The 24,262-nt window shown below is 41.1% G+C and overlaps 1 protein-coding gene across 1 annotated transcript in view; it reads right to left on the bottom strand.

Annotated features, from left to right (window-relative positions):
* Positions 1–24,262, bottom strand: part of ATF7IP (activating transcription factor 7 interacting protein) — an 87,978-nt gene that overhangs the window by 53,531 nt on the left and 10,185 nt on the right. The window contains exons 3-9 of the mRNA XM_065407981.1: positions 12,052–12,144; positions 10,522–10,667; positions 4,909–5,046; positions 3,408–3,473; positions 2,144–2,217; positions 1,436–1,524; positions 33–668 (exon numbers count right to left, since the gene is read on the bottom strand). Coding sequence (XP_065264053.1) covers positions 33–668; positions 1,436–1,524; positions 2,144–2,217; positions 3,408–3,473; positions 4,909–5,046; positions 10,522–10,667; positions 12,052–12,144 — 1,242 coding nt within the window. The remainder of the gene's footprint in view (positions 1–32; positions 669–1,435; positions 1,525–2,143; positions 2,218–3,407; positions 3,474–4,908; positions 5,047–10,521; positions 10,668–12,051; positions 12,145–24,262) is intronic.

The following is a 24,262-nucleotide window of genomic DNA, read 5'->3' as shown; positions in this document are numbered from 1 at the left end:
ACTCCCAAAATTAATATTCAAGCATAGCTTACCAACTCGAGGTGCTGTGATGGTGCTTGGTTCAGTGGGAGCTGGACTACTGAATGCAGAGAGTGGGATCTTCATCTGTATGGGACCCCGATTGCTGGTAGGATTATACAGTCCTGAAGTAGCCACTGTGGTCAAAGTAGTCCTTGTGGCTTGGGCAACAGGATGTGCTGTAGAAACAGCCTGTACTGCCAGTGTTGTCCCTATTGACCCAGCACTGGCCGGAGAGTTCCTCTGAATACCAGGGCTGGGCACAGAAGGGCTGTTATTTGGTTTAGCTGGGTTAGTAGACGCCAGAGACACTGGAGTTTTGGCAAGGCTACCAACAGTAGAAGGGCTTTGTACAGATATAAATTCAACATTGCCTGACTGCTGGTTGGTGACCAAAGTCCCTGTGTGGCCTTGCAGGAGCTGAGGCTGGGAGGATACTGCAACCGGAACATGCAAAATTACTGGCAAAGACTGCAGTGAGACAGACATGGGCTGAGTGTTGCTACTGGGCATCTGTGTGGTGCCAACTACTGTAGCTGTGTTGGCTGTAGGGAGAACTGATGTTGTCATGGAGCTGGAGGTCACAGGAGTCTGAGGTTTGGGCTGTCCACTGACCACTGTCTGAGGAGCAGCAAGACTGGGAGCAGACACTACAGAAAGGACAGAAAAATGTTAAAGTTTATGTACCAAGTGAGCAATTTCACATCAATACAACCGCATAAAATGGAAAAACACAATATTAGATTAATAATTTCACCGGGGAGCAGGACAGTTTGTAACTTTTAAGAAATATTATTTATATTTTATATTACAATCATGCCCAAAGCTCCAATCAGTATATGATCCCCATTGTGTTAGGTGCTGTACAAATATATAGGAAGATATAACCCCTACCCTGAAGAAAAATAGATGGCATTTTCTTAGTGTCAAAATTACACACATACGTGATTGATGCAGAGAAATGTTAGAATCTTGAACTCATATTTTCAAGAAAGTGTTAGTAGGCAAGTTTTATCCATCAGTTAAAATACTGCAAAGATAAAATGCAGCAAGAATTGTAAAAACTCAGCTTATGGAAACAATACTACAGCTGGTTATTGAGAAATTACAAAGGCACAATTATAAGAGATCAAGGCCCCAGTTCTATAACTTGCTATGCACAGGCAGACCCCTGCAGACACATACAGTCCCACTGAGGTCAAAGGGGCTGGGATCTGCCTACGTGCAACAAAACTGCTGGATCAGGGCCAAAGTTAGGCAACTGTCTATATAGTAAGTATGTAGTTAATTTGGCCAACGCTTGTTAGTAGAAGATGATTCTGTAGAAAAGACTTGATCTTCACAATGTTCAGGAAGGCAGTCTTTGTTTAAACAAAATTGTGAAGTGTGTTTCTGAAGACCAGGCGAAGCTTCTTACCTGCATTCATGGGGGGTTGAAAAGGTGCTGATGTGCTCTCTCCTATGTTTCTCTTGGACTCCAGCATCTGTCTCACTGTGCTGGCATTTCTATGGAATAAAGGTTTATGTTAGCATCTCCCAGTGAGTGCTTCTGAGGTGTACCAACAAGCAGTACAGGAGTCTAGAGAAAGCAGTAGTTTAAAAAAAATTATCTAAACTATTTGTACTTATGTCATTTTCAATATCCACCTATTACTAAATACTTTTTTCCTGTAAATTAATCCACTGTCATCTCTACCACAGTACTGCCAACTTCATTCATTACTTTTAGTGCACTTGTACACAATCTACTTTTCCCGATAAAAATACCTGTAATATTTTTTTTAAAGGTAATTTTAACTCCTTTTTAAAAATCTACTACTACTAGCTACTCAATATTTGGCATTACCTTAACTAAGTGCACATTTTCTGTAGTAAATATATGAGTTTTGTGACATGAAAAGAATGGGCATGCATTCATAGCTGAACAGCAAAGGAGGAAATGAAAGGGCATTATAAATGGGTAAAATACAAGAATATTAAACTAGCACAAACTCAGGATATTCACTGAATTATATGCAGCAAGATCTCTTACTGGGCTTGTTCTAAACACAACTCAGTATTAAAATGACAAATTCCTACTCTAGTAAACCTGAAAATGAGACACAGCTGCTTTCTCAGTCCTCACCGATAGGTTAGGTTGCTGATGCTGCCTGTATCACTCACTGCTTTCCCTGGAGACAGAGGTGGGTTTGGTGGATTCTACAAAGAAATAAATCAACTTGAAATCTACTGCTTTATATTAAACTCTATTTTTTCCATTTTTGTCCAACGTGCAATTTCTACTGCCATAGACTCAAGACATAAGAACTTGAGATGTTTTAGGAGCTCTAAGAGCTCATTCAATGAAGCATACTGTCCCCTCTTATTTGGCATATCTTAATCCCAGCTTCAAACTGTTCGGTAGGGGGAAATCAAGGTTTCTTGAACTCATTCAGACTTTTAGTTTCCATCTTTTTCCTTGGTAACTTATTACAAATATATTTTCTGGACTCAAGGAAATAGTTCTTCCCTGTTTACTCCTAATTTCTTTAAATTTTTCCCCAAAATGTGACGAGAAAGGAGATATTCGTCTGGATCTACTCACTTGCTTTCCCCACCAAAGCCCTGTATCATGGCCATCTATCTGTCTTGCGTGGGCATGGCTCCCTCCAGAGTCCTTCAAACTCTGTTCCAAGTTAAAGAGGAAGGCTGGATCCAGAGCCTCTGAAGGCGAGCCTGTCCTACGATCTGAGGGAACTGCATCTTATTCCTTAATTTTTACGTATGAACTTGAAACTGCAGTCTCATTTACAACAAGGTCCCTTTACACTGCTCTAAATTACACTTAGGACTTGTCTACGCAGTGTGGCAATGCACACTAGAGGGCTGCGAATTTTAAAGTGCACCACTATGTTGCGCACTAACTGTCCTACATAGATACTGCTGATGGATACTAAAAGTTCCTTTGTGCATGTTAAACTCTTTATAATTTAAACTCCTCTAGTGCACATTACCACACCCTGTAGACCAGCTCTTACACCCATTTCAATGCACCTTTATGCTGCCAGAGTGTGTAAAGAGGCCTTAATGAAAATCGGAATCAGGTCCTTGAATTTGAATGAAAAGATGGAAACACTAGGCTTATTGTAGTCTCTAACATTACCACCTGCTAACCAACACTTCTGACATTATTTGTCTCACACCCAGCATCAGACCAAACTAACTAAGGCAACACCCTCTTGCACTTTCTACAATTAGAAGAGGGTAGAAATTTTCTCCATAACAGGGGAAACTGTTTAACTGTATTTCTATGGCGTTCTTTTCATACTGAAACGTGTATTTCCACAGGTTATTACTCAGACTACTTTTGAGCAAAAACTAACAAAAGAATCTACAATTTCAGTCCTTACTTCCTGTTTTTTCTTCAGGTCCTCCTTGGCTGCTCCAAAACGTTTTGTCAATCTAGCAATTTTAGCCTGGTAGCGGAGGGGGAGAGAACCACAAAAAACATTTTAAAAAAATTAGACCAATTAAAGATACACACTGAGATAAATTAAATGCAATTTTAGAGAAAATAGTCTTTCCCATGAAACATGGCACAACCTGCAACTAATACTCTACAGCAGAGAAGCAAGTGTGTGTGAGAGCATGTGTGCAAGAGAGGGAGGGAGTCTCAAACTTTTTAAAGAGATAGTCTGGACCATCTTTCCCTCTAGAAATTACACATACCACCCTCCCTTCCCAATGGTGATCAGGCAATATCCCCGCAGCACCTAAAGCAACTACTTACGTGGAAAAGTAACATTAGGAAAATATTTAAAACTATTTTAATGTCTCATGGATTATCATTTGGGAAAAAATTAATCGTACTTTTTCTGCTCTTCACTTCATCTCCCTTTCCTATCTATTCTGCCCTCTCTCTTTTATCCCGTACTTGAGTTTCTTTGCCACCTGATCCTTCTTTCCCCCTGCATACACTGTCCAGATGCTAGGTTCTTTTATCTTCCGGAATACTTTCCAGACATCTCTTATTCCTACTCTGGACATACTGCCTAGAGCCCATTCCCTCTGCTTTTCTTCATCCATTGGCAGATCCTGATCCTTTCCAGATGGCAGCTTCCATAGCTGGCTACTTCTGGTGGCACCAGTTAATGCTCTTCTCCTACAAAGCAGCAGACCTTTGTATAGGCAGCCTTGCTGCCTTCTCCTCATTTCCAGTTTCTTTTATAGACACCCAGGCTCTTCTTTGCAATGAAACATCTGTATGAAGAACTGGAAGCAAGGAGCCATCCCCATGAGACCTGCTGGCTCTCCATAGACTGTGAGCTTCAGACAATGGATTTGGGAAACTCTGATCTAAAAAACCTGGCTCACTCAAACTCCCTACCTTTTACATATTTTTACAAGGTAACAAGAAAGGCTGCAATCTGTATGACATATATTAATTATATGTGCTGCAGACGTACCTAAGGGCCATGGATTAGATTCCTATTGTGCCAGGCTTTTTACAAACACACAAAGAGATTGTCCTTGCCCTTATGAACTTAAAATAGAAGTATGGCTAACATCAAAAAAATTCACAGGTCACATGATTTTCAATTTATTTGACAGCTATATTACATAGGTTGGTGCCTCAATACTGTGATGATGGGTATACTGAAAATGCCCTAGGTACCATAGATTGATCAGTCTGTGCAAGGCTTATGTCAATAGATCATTAGAGTTCATGACATGAGCCTTGCACAGACTGATCGAACATGTATTCAGTAGCCTCAGGTTTGGAAAATTCCACACTTTCTGCAGGAAGACTGGGGCAGCTCGGGAAAAAAAAAAAAAAAAAAAAAAACACAGCTAGTTGAGAAGCTAGTTTTTAAACAATGCCATACTGTGCCATGTAAAACACATAAGTACCTGTAGTTCAGTAAGCACAGTTTTATGCCTCTTGCTACATTCTATCTTCTCTACTCGTGTTTTCAGATCTGCCAAAGTCTTGTCAAATACAGCACACTGCAGGGCACTGAGTTTCTCCTCTAACAACCTCTGGACGACCTAGAAAAATATGCAAACATACATTACCAGTACTTGGGAGGCTGGCAATGTCTTTATGCACAGCACACATTCAGCATCTTGTCACATACAAAGATTGATGCTGCCATTCTGTCAAATAACCATCTGATCATCAGTACCATGATATTTAAATATTTTTGTAGATGCAGAGTTAGAAAAAAGAATTTCTCATCTTGAGTTTTAATAGATATAGATGGACCCTCTGCCAGTTGCTGAACAAGTCCATCTCTCTATAGCATGATAAACATGTATAATCCTACCAAAGCAGTTTTTATAAGATCCTTAACAATAGTGTGAAAGGCACTGTGGTAAAGTTTTGTGTAAATGGACTTTTCCCTGACCTTATTTCTGTCACCATAGATCCTGACATTTTAAAACTGGAATTTAAGAAATTCAGTGGAAAGAACAAGCCTAACACATTTCTTTCAGACACAGTTTTCCTCCAACACAACTGCCCTATGCTTCCATCTGTGGAAAGAGAAGTTGTACAGTAACTAGAGTGAGATGTGTGGCCCTTATCTGTATTTCATTGTGCGTGCACATGGACCCATGCACCTGAAACCAGAAAATTTTTGCGAGCAGTGTCCATTGGTCCATGCCTGCACCCTTCTCCACATACTCCAAACTGAGGGCATAAGGAGTAGACCAACCACCTCTCCAGTTTCTTCTCTACCATGAATTATAAATATCTGAAACAGATAGGGACCACATCGCAAAGAATGCCAGTTACTGTACCAGGTAAGTAACTCCTCTTTCTTCAAGTGTATTCTTCTTCAAGTGTATACACTATGTTTATTCCACGGTGGGTGACTGACTAGCAATATTCATTGAGGAGGAGGGTGAGAGGACTTCTGTGGTGCCGATGACTGGAGGACTGCTGTGTTGAAAGCTGCGTTGGGTGCAGAAACTTGTACCAGGGCATAATGATTCAGGAAGGTATGGACTGAGCCCCATTTTGCTGCTTCACAGATTTCGATGAGACGAATGTCTCAAAGTGAGGGTACCAGTGTGGCCTTGGCCCTAGTCGAATGGGCCCTCATGGAGAAGAAGTGCTTCTCAATTTGTGACAGCAAAATGCAGCTTGAAATCCATTTTTAAGTCTCTGGGAAGAGATCACTTCCCCTTCTCATCTGTTCATCAAAGAATTTAGGAAGTTTCCTAAAAGATATTGTTCTTTAGGTAGAATGCCAAAGCTTTACAGACATCCAGAGAATGAAATCTTCTGTCCTCACTGGTGATGTGTGGTTTAGGGAAGAAGACAGGTATGTGAACTGAACTGTCTTATTAAGATGGAATTCTGAGATTACTATGGGGGTATATTTAGGGTGAAGTCTTAGAGAAACTTTGTCCTTATGGAAGACTGTGTATTTTAGATCAGCCATAAGGGTGCCCAGTTCACCTACTCTTCTAGTTGAGGTGACTGCAACCAGGAAGGCAACCTTCATACATTAGATAGGTGGGACAAAGAGCATGAGGCCAGAGGTTCGAATGGAGGCCGTGTTAGTGCTGAGAGGACCAGATTGAAGTCCTATTACAGAGTGGGCTTCATCACAGAAGGAAAGGTCCTGGCCAGACCTTTCAGAAATTGTACAATATCAGGATGAGTGAAGGTGGAGTGGTTGTCTCAGTTGGAGGATGGCAAGAGTTAATAGCTGCTAAGTGTACCTGTAGAAATCTAAGGAAAAGTTCACCTGATGTCTCTAAGGAAAGAAGATACTTAATCCCAAAGAACTTTGACATCCCCACCATATTATCTCTAAAGGCATAGGGTACTACTGGTCCCAAGATGCATACACTATCTTAATATAAAGGAGCCCAAGAGATTCTGGATCCTCTATCTGGGCTAATCTCCCACTTTGGTGGAGGTGATGATGCTCTCTCACTCATGCCCGATTCACCTGAAGAGAAATAGGTAGTTTCAATTCCATGGGTGGTATTGTGGCTCTTGTGATGCCACAGCTGGTGGAAGGTACCGGAGAACTACTCCCTCTTTCATGCCATCCCTGGACTGGTGGTGTCAGGGTCTCTCATGTGAGAACTGGATCTGAGAGTATTGGAGACTCCAAGGACGATGACTATAACTTCAGGGTTAATATCTCTCCCCCCAGATGTGGAGAGGTGCAGAGGACTCCCATCCTGTACAGGTGGAGTTTGTCTGGTCAGAGTCTTTGGTGACAGTCGACCAGTCTTTGGAGTGCAACAGTTCCCTTGGTAGGAGGCACTCGGTGCTTCTCTTTTGTTGGTACCACGGATGGTATTGCTCCTGTGAACGATGCTGATCTTAGAGCACTCTTGCTCTTCCGAGATGGGAGGCTGTGTCCCTTATGTGCTCCTGAGCCTCCTGAACCAGGATATGAAGTCTCACTTGACTTAGATAATGTCAGGGAAGAGGTCATCCTCTTGGAAGTAGACCTGGAGGGGAATTTCTCTCATCGCTTATGAAGATGTTTGCTACTCTCCTGATGTTCTTTAGTGGAGGAGTCTTCAGTTCTACTTCTATCAGCCCTGGAACTGGAAGTCACCATGCTTGGAGGCATGTTCCTCAGTGCCTCTGCCAACCGATTAGAGGACTGTTCAGCCTGGGTCAGACTGGGGCCCTGCTGTGGAATCCATAAGAAATTTTCCAAGCAGATACTCACAGGCTTGGCGAGTTCTGCTGGGGAAGGATCAGCGTATGCTGTACTTTGAAGACATATAAGATTGCCCAAAGCAGCAGAGGAACTTTAGGTGAACATTGCTGACTAGGAAGTCCAGGGGCAGGAAACAGTTCTTGAATCCTGGGATCTTGGGCATATTAGTCACCCGGGGGGGGGGGGGGGGGAATGCCCCCCCCCCCAATCCTAAACTTGTCCTAACTTGCTAAACATTAAAAAACTATCTAAAAGTAGTACAAAAGACTCTTTACAATTATGTGCAGGTAAAAAAAAGTAGCAAATGCTGCAGACCCTGAAGGGTTCCATCTCAGAACACTGGCAATAGAAAGAAACTGGAGAGGCGTTTGGTCCGCACTGCCCCTTACGTCCTTGGTTCCAAGCACAAGGAGAAGAAGAGCGCAAGCACGGACCAGTTGACCCTTCTAACAAAAATCTTCTGGTCTCAGGAGCATGGAGCTCATATGCACCCACAGTGGAATACACCGAGAGACCATCACTCCAAGAAGCAGCTCAAATTCTAAGTGCTGAAAGAGATAAAACTGGAGAACATTTTGAGCAGAAGTTCTATCATTTCTAACGCTAGGATGTTTCTCCAATCACACAACTGTAAAAGGAGCAAACCCTTCTTGAAACCCACAAATTATTTTTTCTAAACGTTTTAATTTCATTTTACTATCTACTATATCAGTAAAGTTGGAGCAAACACCATGCAGGCTGCATTCTTGTTTGCAGAGAAGGACAGCCTTAAGGCTGCTTCGACAAAAACAAACTTTAATCCCATTTAAATGGTTCATTAGTGAAGGTGTTCTCTTAGGCCCAGCCTAAATTTAAAATGTATTTTACACTTGGCTCTGGTCTAAAGAGCATTTCAAACATAGTTGCTACTGAACTTTTTCCAAATGTATTTTGGTTCCCAACACAGACAAATTTTGAAGATGTCCGCACACTTTTTTTTTTTTTTTTTTTTAAATTTCCTAGCCTATGCTTCAACCAGACAACATGTGGAAGGCTCCTGTCCTTCCATACCTGCGGAGTCAGTCTGGTCAGAGTGTTTTTGCTGGAGCATGACAGTACCATTGGTGTAGGAAAATGTAGAAAACTTTTTTATTTTAAATCCCTATTTGAAATTAGATTTGACACTCATTCACACTGATTGGCCACACTGTATTTGGAAACGGTTCAGTACACTTTTGAACACATTTTCAAAAAAAACTCCAAATGAGATAGCTCTCACTCCTCTTCCTCCCCCACCAATTCTCCAACAAAAAGCAGCAGACAATACTATATATTCCTGGATTTTTTAAAGTTAAAAGTATGCTGAATTTTGTTTTTTAAATCCTTGAGATATTCTCTGTACTTCACAAAGAAACAATAGGATACAAACATTCTCATCCTCCCGTAAGTCATACTTAAACTACAGCTAGATAGTGGGAGCAACAAAATCAGTAAAATTTCTAAGTAAAGCATTAGAATCTTTTATAATACTTATAAGCCAACCTCAACATGAATGATTTCAGACTGAAAGAGGTGAGCATCACCAACAATTATACATTAAAAAGATATTGCCTAGTTATACAGGACCCAAAATTTGACCTGCTTGAGAATAGTTATAATTTGATGGAGAACATTCTCCAGATTTTGCATTTTATATAGTGATTACATATAAAAACCAACAAAAGAATGTTATTTAGGTTGTAAAGTTGAGTACTTGAAAGTTAGGAAATGCCAACTTTAAGATTTGTCCATGAAATCTTAATTCACCCTACCTCCCCTTGTAACACACTCTTCAATTACATGATCAATACTATTTTTTCCACAGGATGTATTATTCCCCACTCGGTGCATAGGTCAGACAGTGCTCGATGAATGATGCAGCTGTTCAATATTTCCTATAATTCAATCTGTACCTTATTTTATTTCCTGCACACAACCTAAAACTGCACTGAATATCTAATTAATTACCACAGGGTTTTTTCTATGGTTTTCATCACCTAGTATCTGAAAGCAAAGAAAGCTAAAATAAGTTCTATGATGTGCAACTGCAACAACCCTGTCCCCTCCCTCCATTATGCAGCAGCAGCAGGATTTAATCCCTAAATCTTCAGCACAGGCTTCTAATGCTTAAGCTAAAAGACCAATAGCACCAGGCAGCCACTATCCTCAGTGGACCAGCCATGAGAAAGGATGAAGCATAACACACTATAACAGTGGTTTATATATGCAGAAGTAGACCCATTTTTCAGACAGCACAGACAAGCACAGACATCTGACAGATGCAGAGGTAGTGTGACACTGTAGCTGAAACTTAGCTTTGCCATAATAGAGATTTATGTTCTATTCCCAGTTTAAGTAACCTAGAAGGTCTGGATCAATAATAAGGACTGTGAAGGGCACAGAATTATTAAAGCTAGCTAGAAGACACAGTCTAGAATTCATGATCTCCTGATTCCCAATACAGTATATCTTCCCTTGCAATTTAGGTCATTACTTCCCATAAATGAAATATGATAATTTACTATTACACTAAAATAATAAACGATTCCTTCTGCACAATAGTTTCTTTTCTCATTCATCCAAGTATTTTGGATGTCCACAAAACATCTAATAATAAAAGCAGGAGTTTATGCAATTTAAAATGAAAATACAGTCAATGGACTGATTTTTGTGATTTGCAGGTTAATATGGAAATTATGTCCAAAGAAAAGAGGCTAGAACTCAAAGTGAAAGATCTACAATAGAAGAGCTGTGGGTTCCACCTAAAAACATTTCTGACACCTCCATTCTGCAGCAAGATCTAGTATACCTTTTGCAGCTTCTGGTTAATATCCCCTCTGGCTGTAATTTTTACTTGGAGTTCTGCTTCATACTCTTCTCCCATGTACCGTCGACGTTTAGAATGTACGTTGTCCATATCCTCTGATTTGGAACGCTTCCTTCTTGACACTTCACCTGGAAGCATATGGCACAGGAACCGCTGAGGAATCTTAAGAACAGCAGCAACCAAAGGAAGCCTACAGCTATCAGTAGCTTCCTTTCTTTCAAGTCCAATCACTCATTATTCAAAGGATGACAGAATCTTGGGGAAAATCTCAGATATTAATTTTTTTTTTTCATAAACCAGAAAACCCCTACACTGTGACTTCAATATGGAATTTTGATTCAATGCACCGAAGAACCACCACCCTTTTAACCTATAACACTCTAAAGAGACATACTCTGTAAATTTAAATGAGGTAATGAAAATATGCATAGCCATCTTGGGCACACAGAGCCTGCCAAACTGCTCCTCCAAAATGCATGACCATTCTAGTACCATTCTTTCCTTCTCACTTACCTTCTTTAAAATGGGCCTTCCCTCACCTTTGAGCCCTATAGAGATATATAGGGCAGTAATTCCCTGTACTGAGAGAGATGGGGCACAGAGGATCCCCATCCAGCCCCTCCCCCTCTCCTGCCTCTCTACAGCGTGCTGTAGTGACCTAGGTATATATACACCATAACCTGATTAAGCTACAATGAATGGAGGCTATTGTAAGCATAAATACAGAGAGAAAAAGGGAGCTTGGTACAAAAGGAGAAGACTGGGAGTAAGGGAGTAAAATTAAACAAATTAAAAATTAAGTTTAATATTGGTTTAGAGAGATGGACTTGTATACATTTTCCATATCTACTTTTTATTGCATACCTGCTATGAGCTCTAACTCAAATCTTGCAGATATCTGTATATTCATGGTTTTCAGCTATTGTACAGCTAACTTAAATTTTTTTAAAATTTGCATTACCACCTAAACTACTTACCTATGTTTAGAAAAGTTTGATTCTTTTAATTTAAGATACTATTACAGTGCAAGTATCTATAGAATAAAGAGTATTTTTAAAGGAGATATTGATTATTGCAGGAGTGTCAACTTTCAAATTTTCTCCCTATGAATTTTCATACTAAAAGAAAGCACAAGTGCTAAAGCTCCATCTCTGAGTTGTCCATCAGAAAGTATCTGCAAGTTTGGTAGAAATCAAACTCAAAGGAAAACCTCTGAGTGGAATGAGCATTGTCCCTGGACTATCAGACAGAAGTTTACTAGGAACATTCATGTGGTTAACAGTACTTCAGTGGCACGCATGCACTTCAACCTGCAGCTTTTAAAAATATATTATTAAGTTTAAGGTAGATATTTTGTTACTATGTAAATATTTCTCAATTAGACAACACATCTGTCTCACATTAAAGTACTGAAACAAAGGCTAAACCTGAGAATTTAATTCTAGAGCAACACTACACTGATATTCTTTCATTCTTCCTGTCAATAAGACCCAACACCTTTACGGTACCTACTTTTTTCTGGATGTATTTCTTCTTCTTTGTGCTCCTCCTTTTCTCTCTCGTTATCCTGTTCCTTGCTTTCTTTTTCCTCCTCTTCCACCTCTTCTGCAAACACAAAAGATGACCAAATTTTATTTCTTTACATTCACTGATTAAAAACAATATTAAAATGAGAGTCCTCACGGGGGTAAAATAATTCCACCATCTCTTTGCAGTCAGTCTTGTTTTGGCTGATGAACCTTGGGATTCCTACGCATATTTTCACACAGCCATTTGAGAAAGGAAAAGAGAGGTGTGTGTGGTGGGGGGGGGGAGGAAATACCTTGAAAATCAAAATAACTACAGTACAAAGCAGTAAAAGCCTTTTCAAAGGAAATTCTCCATTTATTTAAACAGCTTGAAAATCACTTGACTTTCTGAAAGTTGTCTTTAAACTACTGAAGAAATAAAGTGTTTCAGTTAAAGTGATGTTAAAATGGCTGCCTACCAGATGTCACTTTGCATTTTTCATATTCATGAAAGAGGTACTGTACACAAAAGCTTTAGTTCTTCACTAACAAAGTATTCATATTTTTATATTTCTTTCTGTAAATAAATCCACATTTAGATTATGTTGGAAGCCATAAGGTGGAGAAGTTTCCCCCCCCCACCTTTAATATTCCTAAACTAATAAGTGGAACAAGGTGGTTGAGGTAATATTTTTTTAGGAGACCAACTTTTGTTGATGATAGATACAAGCTTTCGAGCTTACACAGAGCTCTTCTTCAGATGTGGGAAATGTAATCAGTGTGAAAATGAAAATATGAAAAAAGCGTGGGTCTGGGATTAATAGTTTATAGATTGTTGTAATAAATCATAAATCCAGTGTCTCTTTTCAGTCCATGATTTTTAGTGTCTAGCAAACTTATGAATTTAAGCTCACAGGCTCATCTTTTGAAGGTATAGTGAAGGTTTCCTTTGAGGATGAGGGCTGAAGTCAGATATACAGGGATCGCTTTGTGAAAAGTGTTCACCCACAGTTGATCTAGTGTGTTTGTCTTTTATTGTTTTTCTGTGTGAGTTCGAGTGTAGAGATTGTTTCATTTCACGAACATAGCTGTTACTGGAGTATTTAGTGCACCTCTTGCCTTATTGTCCTTAAAAGGGGTTAAACTAGATGCTCAGGGTGCTCATAATCTAAGTGGAGCTCTGCAAGAGCATGTGTAAGCGACTGGGGGGCGGGGGATGTCAAAGTGTCTCAGACACTTTTCAGGGGTCTAGGGCAGAGGCATCGCATGTTCCCCAAAAAGGGACTTTGACAAGAGCTCTGAGGCCAGGAGTCCTTCCTAAAACCCCATAGCTAGAACAGTGAGTGGACTCTACTCAGTTGATCTGGAAGCATGTGGGATCCAGCAATTGGGTCCACTTGCAACAGACTGGTGACAAATGACCAAATGGAGTGGTACTGGGCCACATTGTAGCATATTGGAAGAACTACTAAATGATGTGCCTCAGAACACAGCTACCAATTTTTCATCCAAGGAGGTGAAAGAGTCCAGTTTGAAGGCTGGAAAGAACATGCAAAGAGAACATAGTATAGGTGTCTTCCAAGAAATTAGCCACACTCTTCAAAAACGGGTTTAAATACCATCAAGACAAGAATCTTTGGCTACCTAATAGACTGTGGAGATACAAGATCTAATCCATGTAGGAACAGTTCATTTTAAAAGCAGTTTAACCTTTTTGGAAAGAAACTTGTCACTTCATTGTCCTGAATGAATGGAATTTTACAGGTATACGTATGCCAAGAGTGTGCCATCTTCCTTCTGTTGGGCCTTTGAGGTTGGGGCAAAAAATGGGAAATACTTCCCGTTTAAGGTAGTCAGAGCCAAAATACCTTTGGCAGAAAAGGGAGCTATTCAGAGACATTTTGTTATTTAAAATCAAACATGACTTATTACAGTATGGCCACAGATCATGGCCCCCAGTATGCTACTTCAAGGGTAAGAAGTCTCTTAGGAAAGCTGGGCATCATACATTAAAAGGGATAAAAAGACTAGGTAAGAGAGATGGATTTCCAAGTTAGCTTCTGAAGAAGCATGGCTTTGTGAAATCTGGAGACCAGGAAAGCCTGTCTCAGGGAAACTAGAATAATCCAATAGTCTTTCCCTGAACTGCAGACAACAGGGTAAGGCACTTGTGCAATCCTTTCTGGAGGAAATCAAATATGTTAGCCATTGTAGATTTGATTAATCTGATCCATTTATTTTGTACCAATTTTGACCAGATTCTGTAGTATGATGAGGCACACAATCACCTTCCTTTGTGAAAGGGTTCCCCATTGATCTCCATTGCTAGCTGTGTCAACTCTCTCTCTGTTCAACAACCATTGATTTAGAGAACATTTTAAGTCTGGATGAAAAATTTAACCCAGGGATAAAAGTTTTAACGTTTTGAGAAGGAATGCCTATCCCCAAATCATCCATCCATTTCTAAGGTCTCTGTCCACTACCATCTAAAAGTGCCAAACCAGAGTGGTGTACCAGGCCCTGTAGTTTCAGTCTTCTGCCACCAAGATGATCTGAGCATTGTCTTTCCTTGTTTTCCTAAGAACCTTGAGAATCAGGAAGGTACCAGAGGGAAGGTGTAACCATGATGGCTAATTCACATTGAAATATGTGGCCTCTAAATAACAGTTGCAGCACTCTTGCCCAAACTTTCCAATTTGGATGCTTAAAAGTTAGGTACCTACTAGGGCTGTCAATTAATCGCAGTTAACTCATGCGTTTAACTCAAAAAAAAAAAATTAATTGCGATTAATCGCAGTTTTAATTGCACTGTTAAACAAGAGACTACCAATTGAAATTTATTAAATATTTTGGATGTTTTTCTACATTTTCATATATATCTTGTATTCTGTGTTGTAATTGAAATCAAAGTGTATATTTTGATTACAAATATTTGCACTGTAAAAATGATAAAAACAGAAGAAATAGTATTTTTCAATTCACCTCACACAAGTACTGTAGTGCAATCTTTTTCCTGAAAGTGCAATTTACAAATGTAGATTTTTTTGTTTTGTTACATAACTGCACTCAAAAACAAAACAATGTAAAACTTCAGGGGCTACAAGTCCACTGAGTCCTACTTCTTGTTCAGCCAATCGCTAAGACAAACAAGTTTGTTACATTTACAGGAGATAATGCTGCCCTCTTCTTATTTACAGTGTCAACAGAAAGTGAGAACAGGCATTTGCATGGCACTTTTGTAGCCGGCATTGCAAGGTATTCACGTGCCAGATATGCTAAACATTTGTATCACCATTCATGCTTTGGCCACCATTCCAGAGGACATGCTCCCATGCTGATGACACTTTAATTAACACACTTTTTTTTTTTTTTTTTTTTTTTAATTTGTGACTGAAATCCTTGGGGGAGAATTGTATGTCCCCTGCTCTATTTTACCCACATTCTGCCATATATTTCATGTTATAGCAGTCTCGGATGATGACCCAGCACATGTTAATTTTAAGAATACTTTCACTGCAGATTTCACAAAACGCAAAGAAGGTACCAATGTGAGATTTCTAAAGATAGCTACAGCACTCGGCCCAAGATTTAAGAATCTGAAGTGCCTTCCAAAATCTGAGAGGGACGAGGTAGGGAGCATGCTTTCAGAAGTCTTAAAAGAGCAACACTCTGATGCAGAAACTACAGAACCTGAACCACCCAAAAAAAAAAAAAAAAAAATCAACCTTCTGCTGGTGGCTTCTGACTCAAATAATGAGAATGAACATGCATCGGTCCACACTGCTTTGGATGGTTTTTGAGCAGAGCCTGTCATCAACATGGACGCGTGTCCCCTGAAATGGTGGTTGAAGCATGCGCATCTGGCCCGTAAATATCTTGCGACACCGGCTACAACAGTGCCATGAGAACACCTGTTCTCACTTTCAGGTGACACCGGAAACAAGAAGCAGGCAGCATTACCTCCTGCAAATGTAAATAAATTTGTTTGTCTTAGTGATTGGCTGAACAAGAAGTAGGACTGAGTGGACTTGGAAACTCTACATTTTACATTGTTTTATTTTTTAATGCAGTATTTTTGTACATAATTCTATATTTGTAAATTCAACTTTCATGATAGAGATTGCATTACAATAATTGTATTAGGTGAATTGAAAAATATTATTTCTTTTGTCTTTTTACAATGCAAATACTTGTAATCAAAAATAAATATAAAGTGAGCACTGTACACTTTGTATTCTGTGTTGTAATTGAAATAAATATATTTGAAAATGTAGAAAACATCCAAAAATATTTAAATAAATGGTATTCTATTATTGCTTAATCATGATTAATTTTTTTAATCGCTTGACAGGCCTAGTACCTATGTTAATATTTAGCTGCAGGTGCTCAACCCTTTGGAAAATCTGGCCTCTTATTTAGGTGCCTAAATAAGGCATTAGGATTCTAACTTTAGGCTCAAGTTTGGAAAATTCTGGGGTGTACTTGAGGTGTAGGTGAATTCTAGTATTCATCTGGTATTCCTCAATGGTTGCTCAACATTTACAAGGTCTCTAAATGAAAGGCCAAATTTTCTGTGTGATTGTTTTACCCGCTTAGGTGTTCACCAGATGTTTGTCCCATACTTCATCCAGTGATATGAAATGGTGCTAGTTCCCATGGACGTTGTTCTGCCCAGAACTATGCAACGGATGTACCATGTTATGTTACCATGCTGATTGCCGAGGAGGACTACCCTAATTGAGTTGTCTGATTTGATCAGAATTACTTCCCCGCCCAGTCCTACACCAAGGTAAGTTGTTTATATCAGACAAGACTCTCCTTACTACTCATATTTCACATATAAAGAGTAGCTGTGCTCCCAAACTGGTCCATACTGTGAACTAAGTAAGAGACAAGGTGAATCCCAAAGCCCATCAAACTGAAATCTATTGTGAGGGCTATTCCATCTGGATGTGAGAGCTATATGTTCTTCATGAAAATTCTGGTTTTACCCACCAGGTTAGTAAGTGTAGAATTGGCTGAGGAAGATTAGGGGCAGATGTTCCAGATTTTCAGGAAATGGTACTCCTTGATGGAGAAATAGCATTAACCCCTTTGCATGGAGGCCAAGCAGGGGTAACTCCTCTTGTAATGAGCATTTGTTGGAGGACTTGATCTTGAAGATCTCCAAGAAGGGAAGGCATTTGTTACAGCCATCTTAGGCGGTGAATGGACTGGGTCAGTGACACTTGTTCAACTAGACTGACTACTAGGCAGTGTGTTGAAGAAGCAGCTTAAAAATCCCTGCATTCTTCTCATTATGCTGGTCGAGTGAAATAAAACACACACTCAAAAACTTCTGGAAGGAGTTCTATATGGGCACTCGTTGTGGAAGTTCAGTGCCTGTGTACTTGACCCAAAAGAATCTTCCTCTTGTTGTCCTTTTATAGCAGTAGTAGTTGCAGAAGATTAAACAAACTAACTCCTCCCTTGTAGGGAAAACTGTGAATAATACCCAGACACTCAGGAGGAGCAGGTGAAATGTTGGTTGAGCATGGTGAAGATAGCAGCAAAACGGCTGTGTTTAGAGGATTCTACATGGCTTCTTACTGCTTTTTTTCCTATGCCCACAATTACTGATAAGTCCCTAAGAAAATGTGGTCTAGCAGGAGGATTAGGTTAGGCCATGACAGAGATCCAATGCATACGGAGCAAGGAGGCTGCCATTCAGGGCTTCTAAATTGTTCAGGAGTGGAACATTGATTTTAATTTTGTAGTGTATTTTTTAGAATTATTTAAAATAAAACTGCAGGTTACTAAATTGTCCAACAATGGCTATTAGCCAGGATGGGCAGGGATGGTGTCCTTAGCTTCTGTTTGCCAGAAGCTGAGAATGGGAGACAGGGGATGGACCACTTGAGAATTACCTGTTCTCTTCATTCCCTCTGGGGCACCTGGCATTGGCCACTTTCAGAAGTCAAGATACTGGGCTAAACTGGACTTTGGTCTGACCCAGTATGGCCATTCTTATGTTACGATTGACTATATTAACATTATACTAGCATTCAGTGCAGCTCTTACTAGTAAACTGGAGGGCCTTGCCACAGAATTTAGATCAATATGCACTACACTACCTGAGGGCTTGTTCAAAATAACTGCCTGAATAGGAATCTCCATATTTGATGTAAAAAGTCAATAGATATATTTTACAAATATTGTGGCCAGAGCGATGAGAGAGAAAGCTCAGGCACAAGAATAGAACATGCATCTCTAAAGAAATTTTTAATGTGCCAATCACTATATCTAGGCCCTATAATACAATGAGTCCAGCATTACTGCAGTCTGATTAGTGCAATACTCTGTGCCCCTCCTTAGAACATATTAAATTTCTGAAATTTTTTGAATGCTAATTATGAAGGAAATGTCGCTGGATGATTTAGAAGCCTTCTTTAGTGAAGGAAGGCTTGAGTAAAAACACAGCTTGGATTGTTCTCTAAACATGGCAAACACTCCAACTCACTTGATCTCCAAGAATAGGGAATTCCATAACTAGGGACCCACCAATAAGAATGCCCCTTTTATTCTGCACTAGGAACTGTAAATTGTATTGTCCTTAGTGATAAATGTGCTCTTGGAGGATAGCAGAAATTAGCTAGCTCCTAATACCCTGCATGCTTTGAAGATCAGGATCTTTAAAGTGATCCAGACGGGGAACCAGTGGCCTATTGGTGTGATATGCTCTCATTGACTTGCTTGTCCTAGGTGATAGACTTCCAACTAGCACAACACACACAACCTGTGTGTCACTTTCTTCCTTAGAGAGCACTGTACAAGTCTGCCCTAGACATGACCATGGCTAGGACTGTATCGGAGAGGAAGGGTTGCAACCTACTTCTGGCCACTACCGCTATTTGGGTGTCTAGGAGCAAGCAGTGTGTCCAGTAAGACTTGAAGAAGCTATCATCCTGACAAATGGAGGGGCAGACGCTCTCAGTAAAGTGCTTTCAGGGTTTCTGCCGATTAGTTCCACTTTCCTATTAGTATCACCTCCATTTCATTTAGGTAGAGTTTGAACCCATTTTTGTTCTTCCAGAAATGTATTTCTTGGCTGAAGCAGCTGGAAGATAGCATCAGCTTCTCCTGATTAGAAGGACATAGAGCTTGTTATCATCTGCCCACTGATTGCACTGGAGCCCATAGCACTTGACGATCTCACCTATGATCTGAAAATGTTAATTTCAGGAGGCAGAGAGGAAAGAAAGAATTTTTGTACCTACTTTGCAGCTACAGCCTCCTTTCAGATTTACTGATGAAAAGTGCTATGAGAGTTAAGTAGTATTACTGTTCGTGTGAAACAGTTCCAGATGCATCTATAAGCACCTTCTCTTTCTTTTTACATTTTCTAAAAAAATTTAAGTCTAACCCCTCCTGCAGCAGTTATGGCTCATCATACTAGTTAGATGACTTCCACAGCACACTCATGTTACTAAGCAACTGAAAAATGTTAACTAAAAAACTGTCAAGAACAGTAATACAACTGTCACCAGTGGGTGTTCAAGTTCCACCTTATCCAACGCATGCAAAGAAATGCAACCAAAAATGAACAAAAAGTTTTAAAAATTCAGTATACAGGAAGGGGGGGGGGGGGAGAAAGTGTTTTCTTCTTTGGATAGTCCACCATTATGATCAATGGGCTTTGTCTATCAATACCTAGTATCCACACAGTAGGGAAAAGAACTAGGATCTGTGGCTTCAGACAGTAACACTCAAAAATGCACCAATGCAAGTACCCATGTCTGTACCCTAGCCATGTGTACAATTGTAAACAAAGGGTCAGGATGCTACCTGGCAAATCTATTTGGCAGAGGTAGACTCCTGCCCCAACCAAAAGTTTAACACCATCTTAGTTTAAAGGATTTTGACCCCTAGGGGACTAGAGATTCCTTCTGCATTTATCAGCTTATAATACAAAGTCAAATCAATTTTGTTAAGTCAGATCTAGAGGTCTTTTGCCACTTTTCGGGCCTTACTAGTGCACAAAGAAGGATTCAAAATAGTCTAGCATCTTGAGTTAGTGGAATTAGAAATTTTACGGTCCTAAAAGGAACACCACCCTTTTTCTTTAGGTGTGTGGGATAAAGGGCAGAGGGAAGAGAGACTAATTGACTTCTCATGATGGAACTGGGCACTCACTTTACTAAAGACAGCAGTTTTGAAGAACAATGTATTGTTATAAAATCCTAGGTATGGGTATTACAGAAAAGGGCCACAGAGTGGTTACTTACCTGCACAGTAACTTGAATTCTTCAAGGCGTTTGTCCCAATGGGTGCTCCACATTAGGATGTGCGTGAACCCATGCACTCTTGACCAGAGATATTCGTTAGCAGCGTCTGTGGGTCCACACTTTCCCCCTATACATCCTCGTGCTCTGGCATGAAGGTATATAGGAAGAAGCAGACCTGTCGCCACTCCAGTTCCTTCTCAACCACAATGCCCTGAAGTACAACTCTGTAGCAGAAGGGAAGGAAGGCAGACAATCTCAAAGAAGAAATCAAGTTACTGTACAGGCAGTCATACTTGTTTATAAGGAGCAATTCAGAAGGAGATATGGTTTGATGGACACACCAGGCTTGGAAATACTTTCACTTTTGCAGGTATGTTTTCCTTGTGGCAAGTTTGCTACTACTCAGGAGTACGGTCTTGATCTCAGAAGAACAGCACATTTCCATGCCCGAGAATAATTGAGGAGCCAGGCCTTGAGGTGTAGAGAGAAGAGGTTGGGGTGGGTCATGGTGGCCAATTCCTCTGTCATGAGATCCACCATGAGCAGAAGGTGAAGAGGGGCCTACAGAGAGCGGTGAAGCAGATCCAGGAACCATACCTGCCTTGGCCATCATGGTTCTATCAAGCTAGTTATATTACCCTTTCTTGCTTTAGCTTGTTTGGGGCCTTGAGAATCAATGGTGTACACCTGCCTGCCAACAAGAGGGTACAAGGGTCAAGGGATGAGGAGGACATCCCACATCTAGTTGTGGATGTAACCTCCTCTTTAGCAGAAGCAATGACATTTTGTATTGGATGGTATTACAAATAGATCCACCTCAAAGAGGCCCCAGGACGGAAAAATGCTCCGAAATATCAAGTTGCTGAGTTCCCAATCATGGCCTTGCTCAGGGAGTCTGCTATAGCGTTTACTAGGCAGGTAGACCGCTGATAGGTCTATGTGATAGGATATGCACCAGTTCCTTAGTCATACTGACTCTGTCCACAAAGACTGGGATCTTGCTCCCCCTTGCAGATTCATGTAGCACACTACTGGACAACAGAGTGGCATCACTCTGATAGAGTGGATCCTGGTGTTAAGAAGCAAGTGATGGCAAGCATAGAGAATTGCCCTGAGTTTGAGATTACTCATGTGGAGAGGGATACTTCCTGGAGATTCCATTTGCCCTGTGCTGTGAAGTCCTGAAGATGGACATCCTATTCCAGTTGTGAGGTATAGTGATGACCCTTGATAGGGCTGGACATGAAAAGGGGATTCCCACACAATCTCTGATGATCCTTCCACCACTGGAGGGAGCTGAGAACTATTGGTGGTAAGGTGCCTACTTGGAAAGACTGTGCTTGCTGGGCCAGTCTTGAGCCAGGCCTGAAGGAACTGAAAGTGTAGTCTTGCATGGGGTGTCACAAACGTGTGGCCTAATAGCTGCAGGCAAGATTGTGCTGTGGATTGTGGTATCAGCTGAAGTCAGGAGATGAGGCTGACCACAGTGGACCTTTGTAAAGGCTCTTGGGGTGGTTGAAAAGCCAAAACGGGAGGACGCTGTATAGGTAATGATCCTTGCCCAATGACAAACTGTAGGCAATGAGTGTACATCCTGGAGGTCAGGGGCGATGAACTAGTCCCCAGAATTATTATTGTTAGAATTACGACTCTGAAGTGCTGCAAAATGATAAATATGTTCAGAGTCCTGCAGTCAAGGATTGGTCTCCATCCACCTTTTTTCTTGTGAACCGACAATTATCTGGAATAGAACCCTCTCTCAACGAACCTGGGGAGAACTGGCTCAATCACTCCAAGAAGTAGGAGAGATTGAACTTCCTGCCTTAGGAGACCCTCATGAGAAGTGCCCCTGAACAGGGACGGGAATGGAGGATGGGAAGGAGGCATGGGTTGAACTGGATGGAATATTCCACTGAAATCCACCTGTAGGAGCCCTCTCTCTGATGTGATGAGCTCCCAGAAAGATAGAAAATAGTGGTGGAGGGAGGGTGGTTTTGTGCAGTGAGATCTGGAGTAGGGAATGGATTGTGACCCTTGACCAACAGGTCAAAATGGCCACTTGGAGGAGGTCACTATTAAAGAGGGCCCCTTTTTCTGAATTCTGGACCTCTTTCTACAGGGAACTGCAGGTCTGGTACTGTACTAGTTGACAGCACTGAGTTCTTTAGATCCTGAGGGATTGCAGAGTAGCCATAGAATCTTTTAGAGTGGAAAGAGCCACTGCTGCTGCTACTGAAGAGTTTAGGCATTTCAAAGAGAAGGTTCCTCCACACTATTCTGCACTACCCTGGGAAAGCTGTAAGTTTGCAGCCAGGAGCCTGGATGCATGACAGCAGTGGTAGCCACTGAACCCAAGGCTGTGTAAGCAGCGCCAAGGGAAGCTTGTATGGAAGTTTTTGAAATCATCTGACCTTCTGAGATAAGGACTTTAAACAGTTTTCTTTGGTGTTGGGGCAAATTATCAATAAAACTTGAAATTTTACCATATATTGTGAAATCAGATTTTGACATCAAGGCCGGATAGTTCACAATCCTAAACTGGAGAGCAGCTGATGAGTAGCTGTTACAGGCTAAAAGGGTCCAGAAAACTTGTCTGTTCTCTCAGCGACAGCATCCACTACCAAGAAATTGGAGGTGGGACAGGAGAAAAAAGTACTCCAGACTCTTGGCTGGTACATAATATTTTTGGTCAACCCACTTGCAAGTGGATGAGATGGTCACAGATGTTTGCCAGACAGTGTGGGCTGGTGACAATAATGCTCATTAATGGGTAAAGTGACCTTGCCCAGGGAACAGAATGCAGTGTTGTCTCTTCTGGATTTCCTCCAAGGGGATCTGAAGTGACTCTGCTATTCTTTTCACCAGGCCTGGAAAGGCCCTGATATCATCTGCTTATAAGATGGCGGTTATGCCCTACCACCTTGTCAGCGGGAGGACAACTTGTTCTCCAGTAGTGTCTCCTCCTCTACCATTAGCTCCTTCTCCTTTAGAGGTTTTCCTCCGGGGGGGATATGGGGGTGGGGGGTGTCCTGCTGTATTAGTCGCTGTTGGTCTGGATGGGGCCTTTTGCAGAAGGTCACCGTGTAATTTAACTTGTCACCATAAGGAGCCCAGGGGTTCCAGAAAGCCTACTGTAGTGTTGCATAGTGAAAAACAGCAGGAGCCCAAAGGTGTTCCTTCTGAGGCTGACATGAACTGCTGGTTCCTGGGGGACTTCTCTTTGGGAAATACATCCAGAGAGGAAAATTGAAATGGAAAAGAAATAGAGTCCTGCACAGAAATTGCTGAATCAAAAGAGGTATCTACCTGTGTCCAGATGAGGAGCCCCTGGCATTGGTGCTCAGAGCCAGAACAGTACAAGAGATTGAGGGGCTAGCAATCATGTTGGTTCTGGTGGCCAAGTCTTTGTAGTGGGGTACATTAGCAATGACTGAAAATCTGGGATCCCTCTTCAGTACCCCTTTAGAGAGAAGATCCAGGTTCTTCAGCAACTAGAAAATCCTCCTGGGAGAGGAACCTGGTTGGTACCAGACAGCCTGGATAGTGCTCCACCAGGACCTCAAATGGTACCAGAGACAGTCCAGAGGATGGTACCAGAGCATATGTTGAAGGCTTCTGAGAACAGTCTGTGCTCCTAGAAGAGTCCTGTGTGGAGATATCTGATGGTGCTGTTTGGAGTGGTTTGCTAGAAGACTTCTCAGTGTGGTATGTACCAGAAGACTTTTTGGTGGGTGCCAGCATCTAGGTACCAGGGCCCACAGAAGCCTCAGCAGTACCCATATCTGGATGTGAGGTCTCCTTGGCCTCAGAGATGACTTTCCCCTTCTTTTGAATTCTCTTTATGGGGAATGGATTTTCTTCCTCTCTGAATGCTTCATTTCCAAAGCTCCCCCATGGTCTCTGCTTACTGAGGCCGATGTCACTGGAACAGTCTGAATGGTAGAGGCCAAT

The sequence above is a fragment of the Emys orbicularis genome, chromosome 1, assembly GCF_028017835.1.
Source record: "Emys orbicularis isolate rEmyOrb1 chromosome 1, rEmyOrb1.hap1, whole genome shotgun sequence".
NCBI classification, from domain to species: Eukaryota; Metazoa; Chordata; order Testudines; family Emydidae; genus Emys; species Emys orbicularis.
Note: the sequence above shows the minus strand (reverse complement) of the source record. Positions and strands in the feature narration are given on the sequence as shown.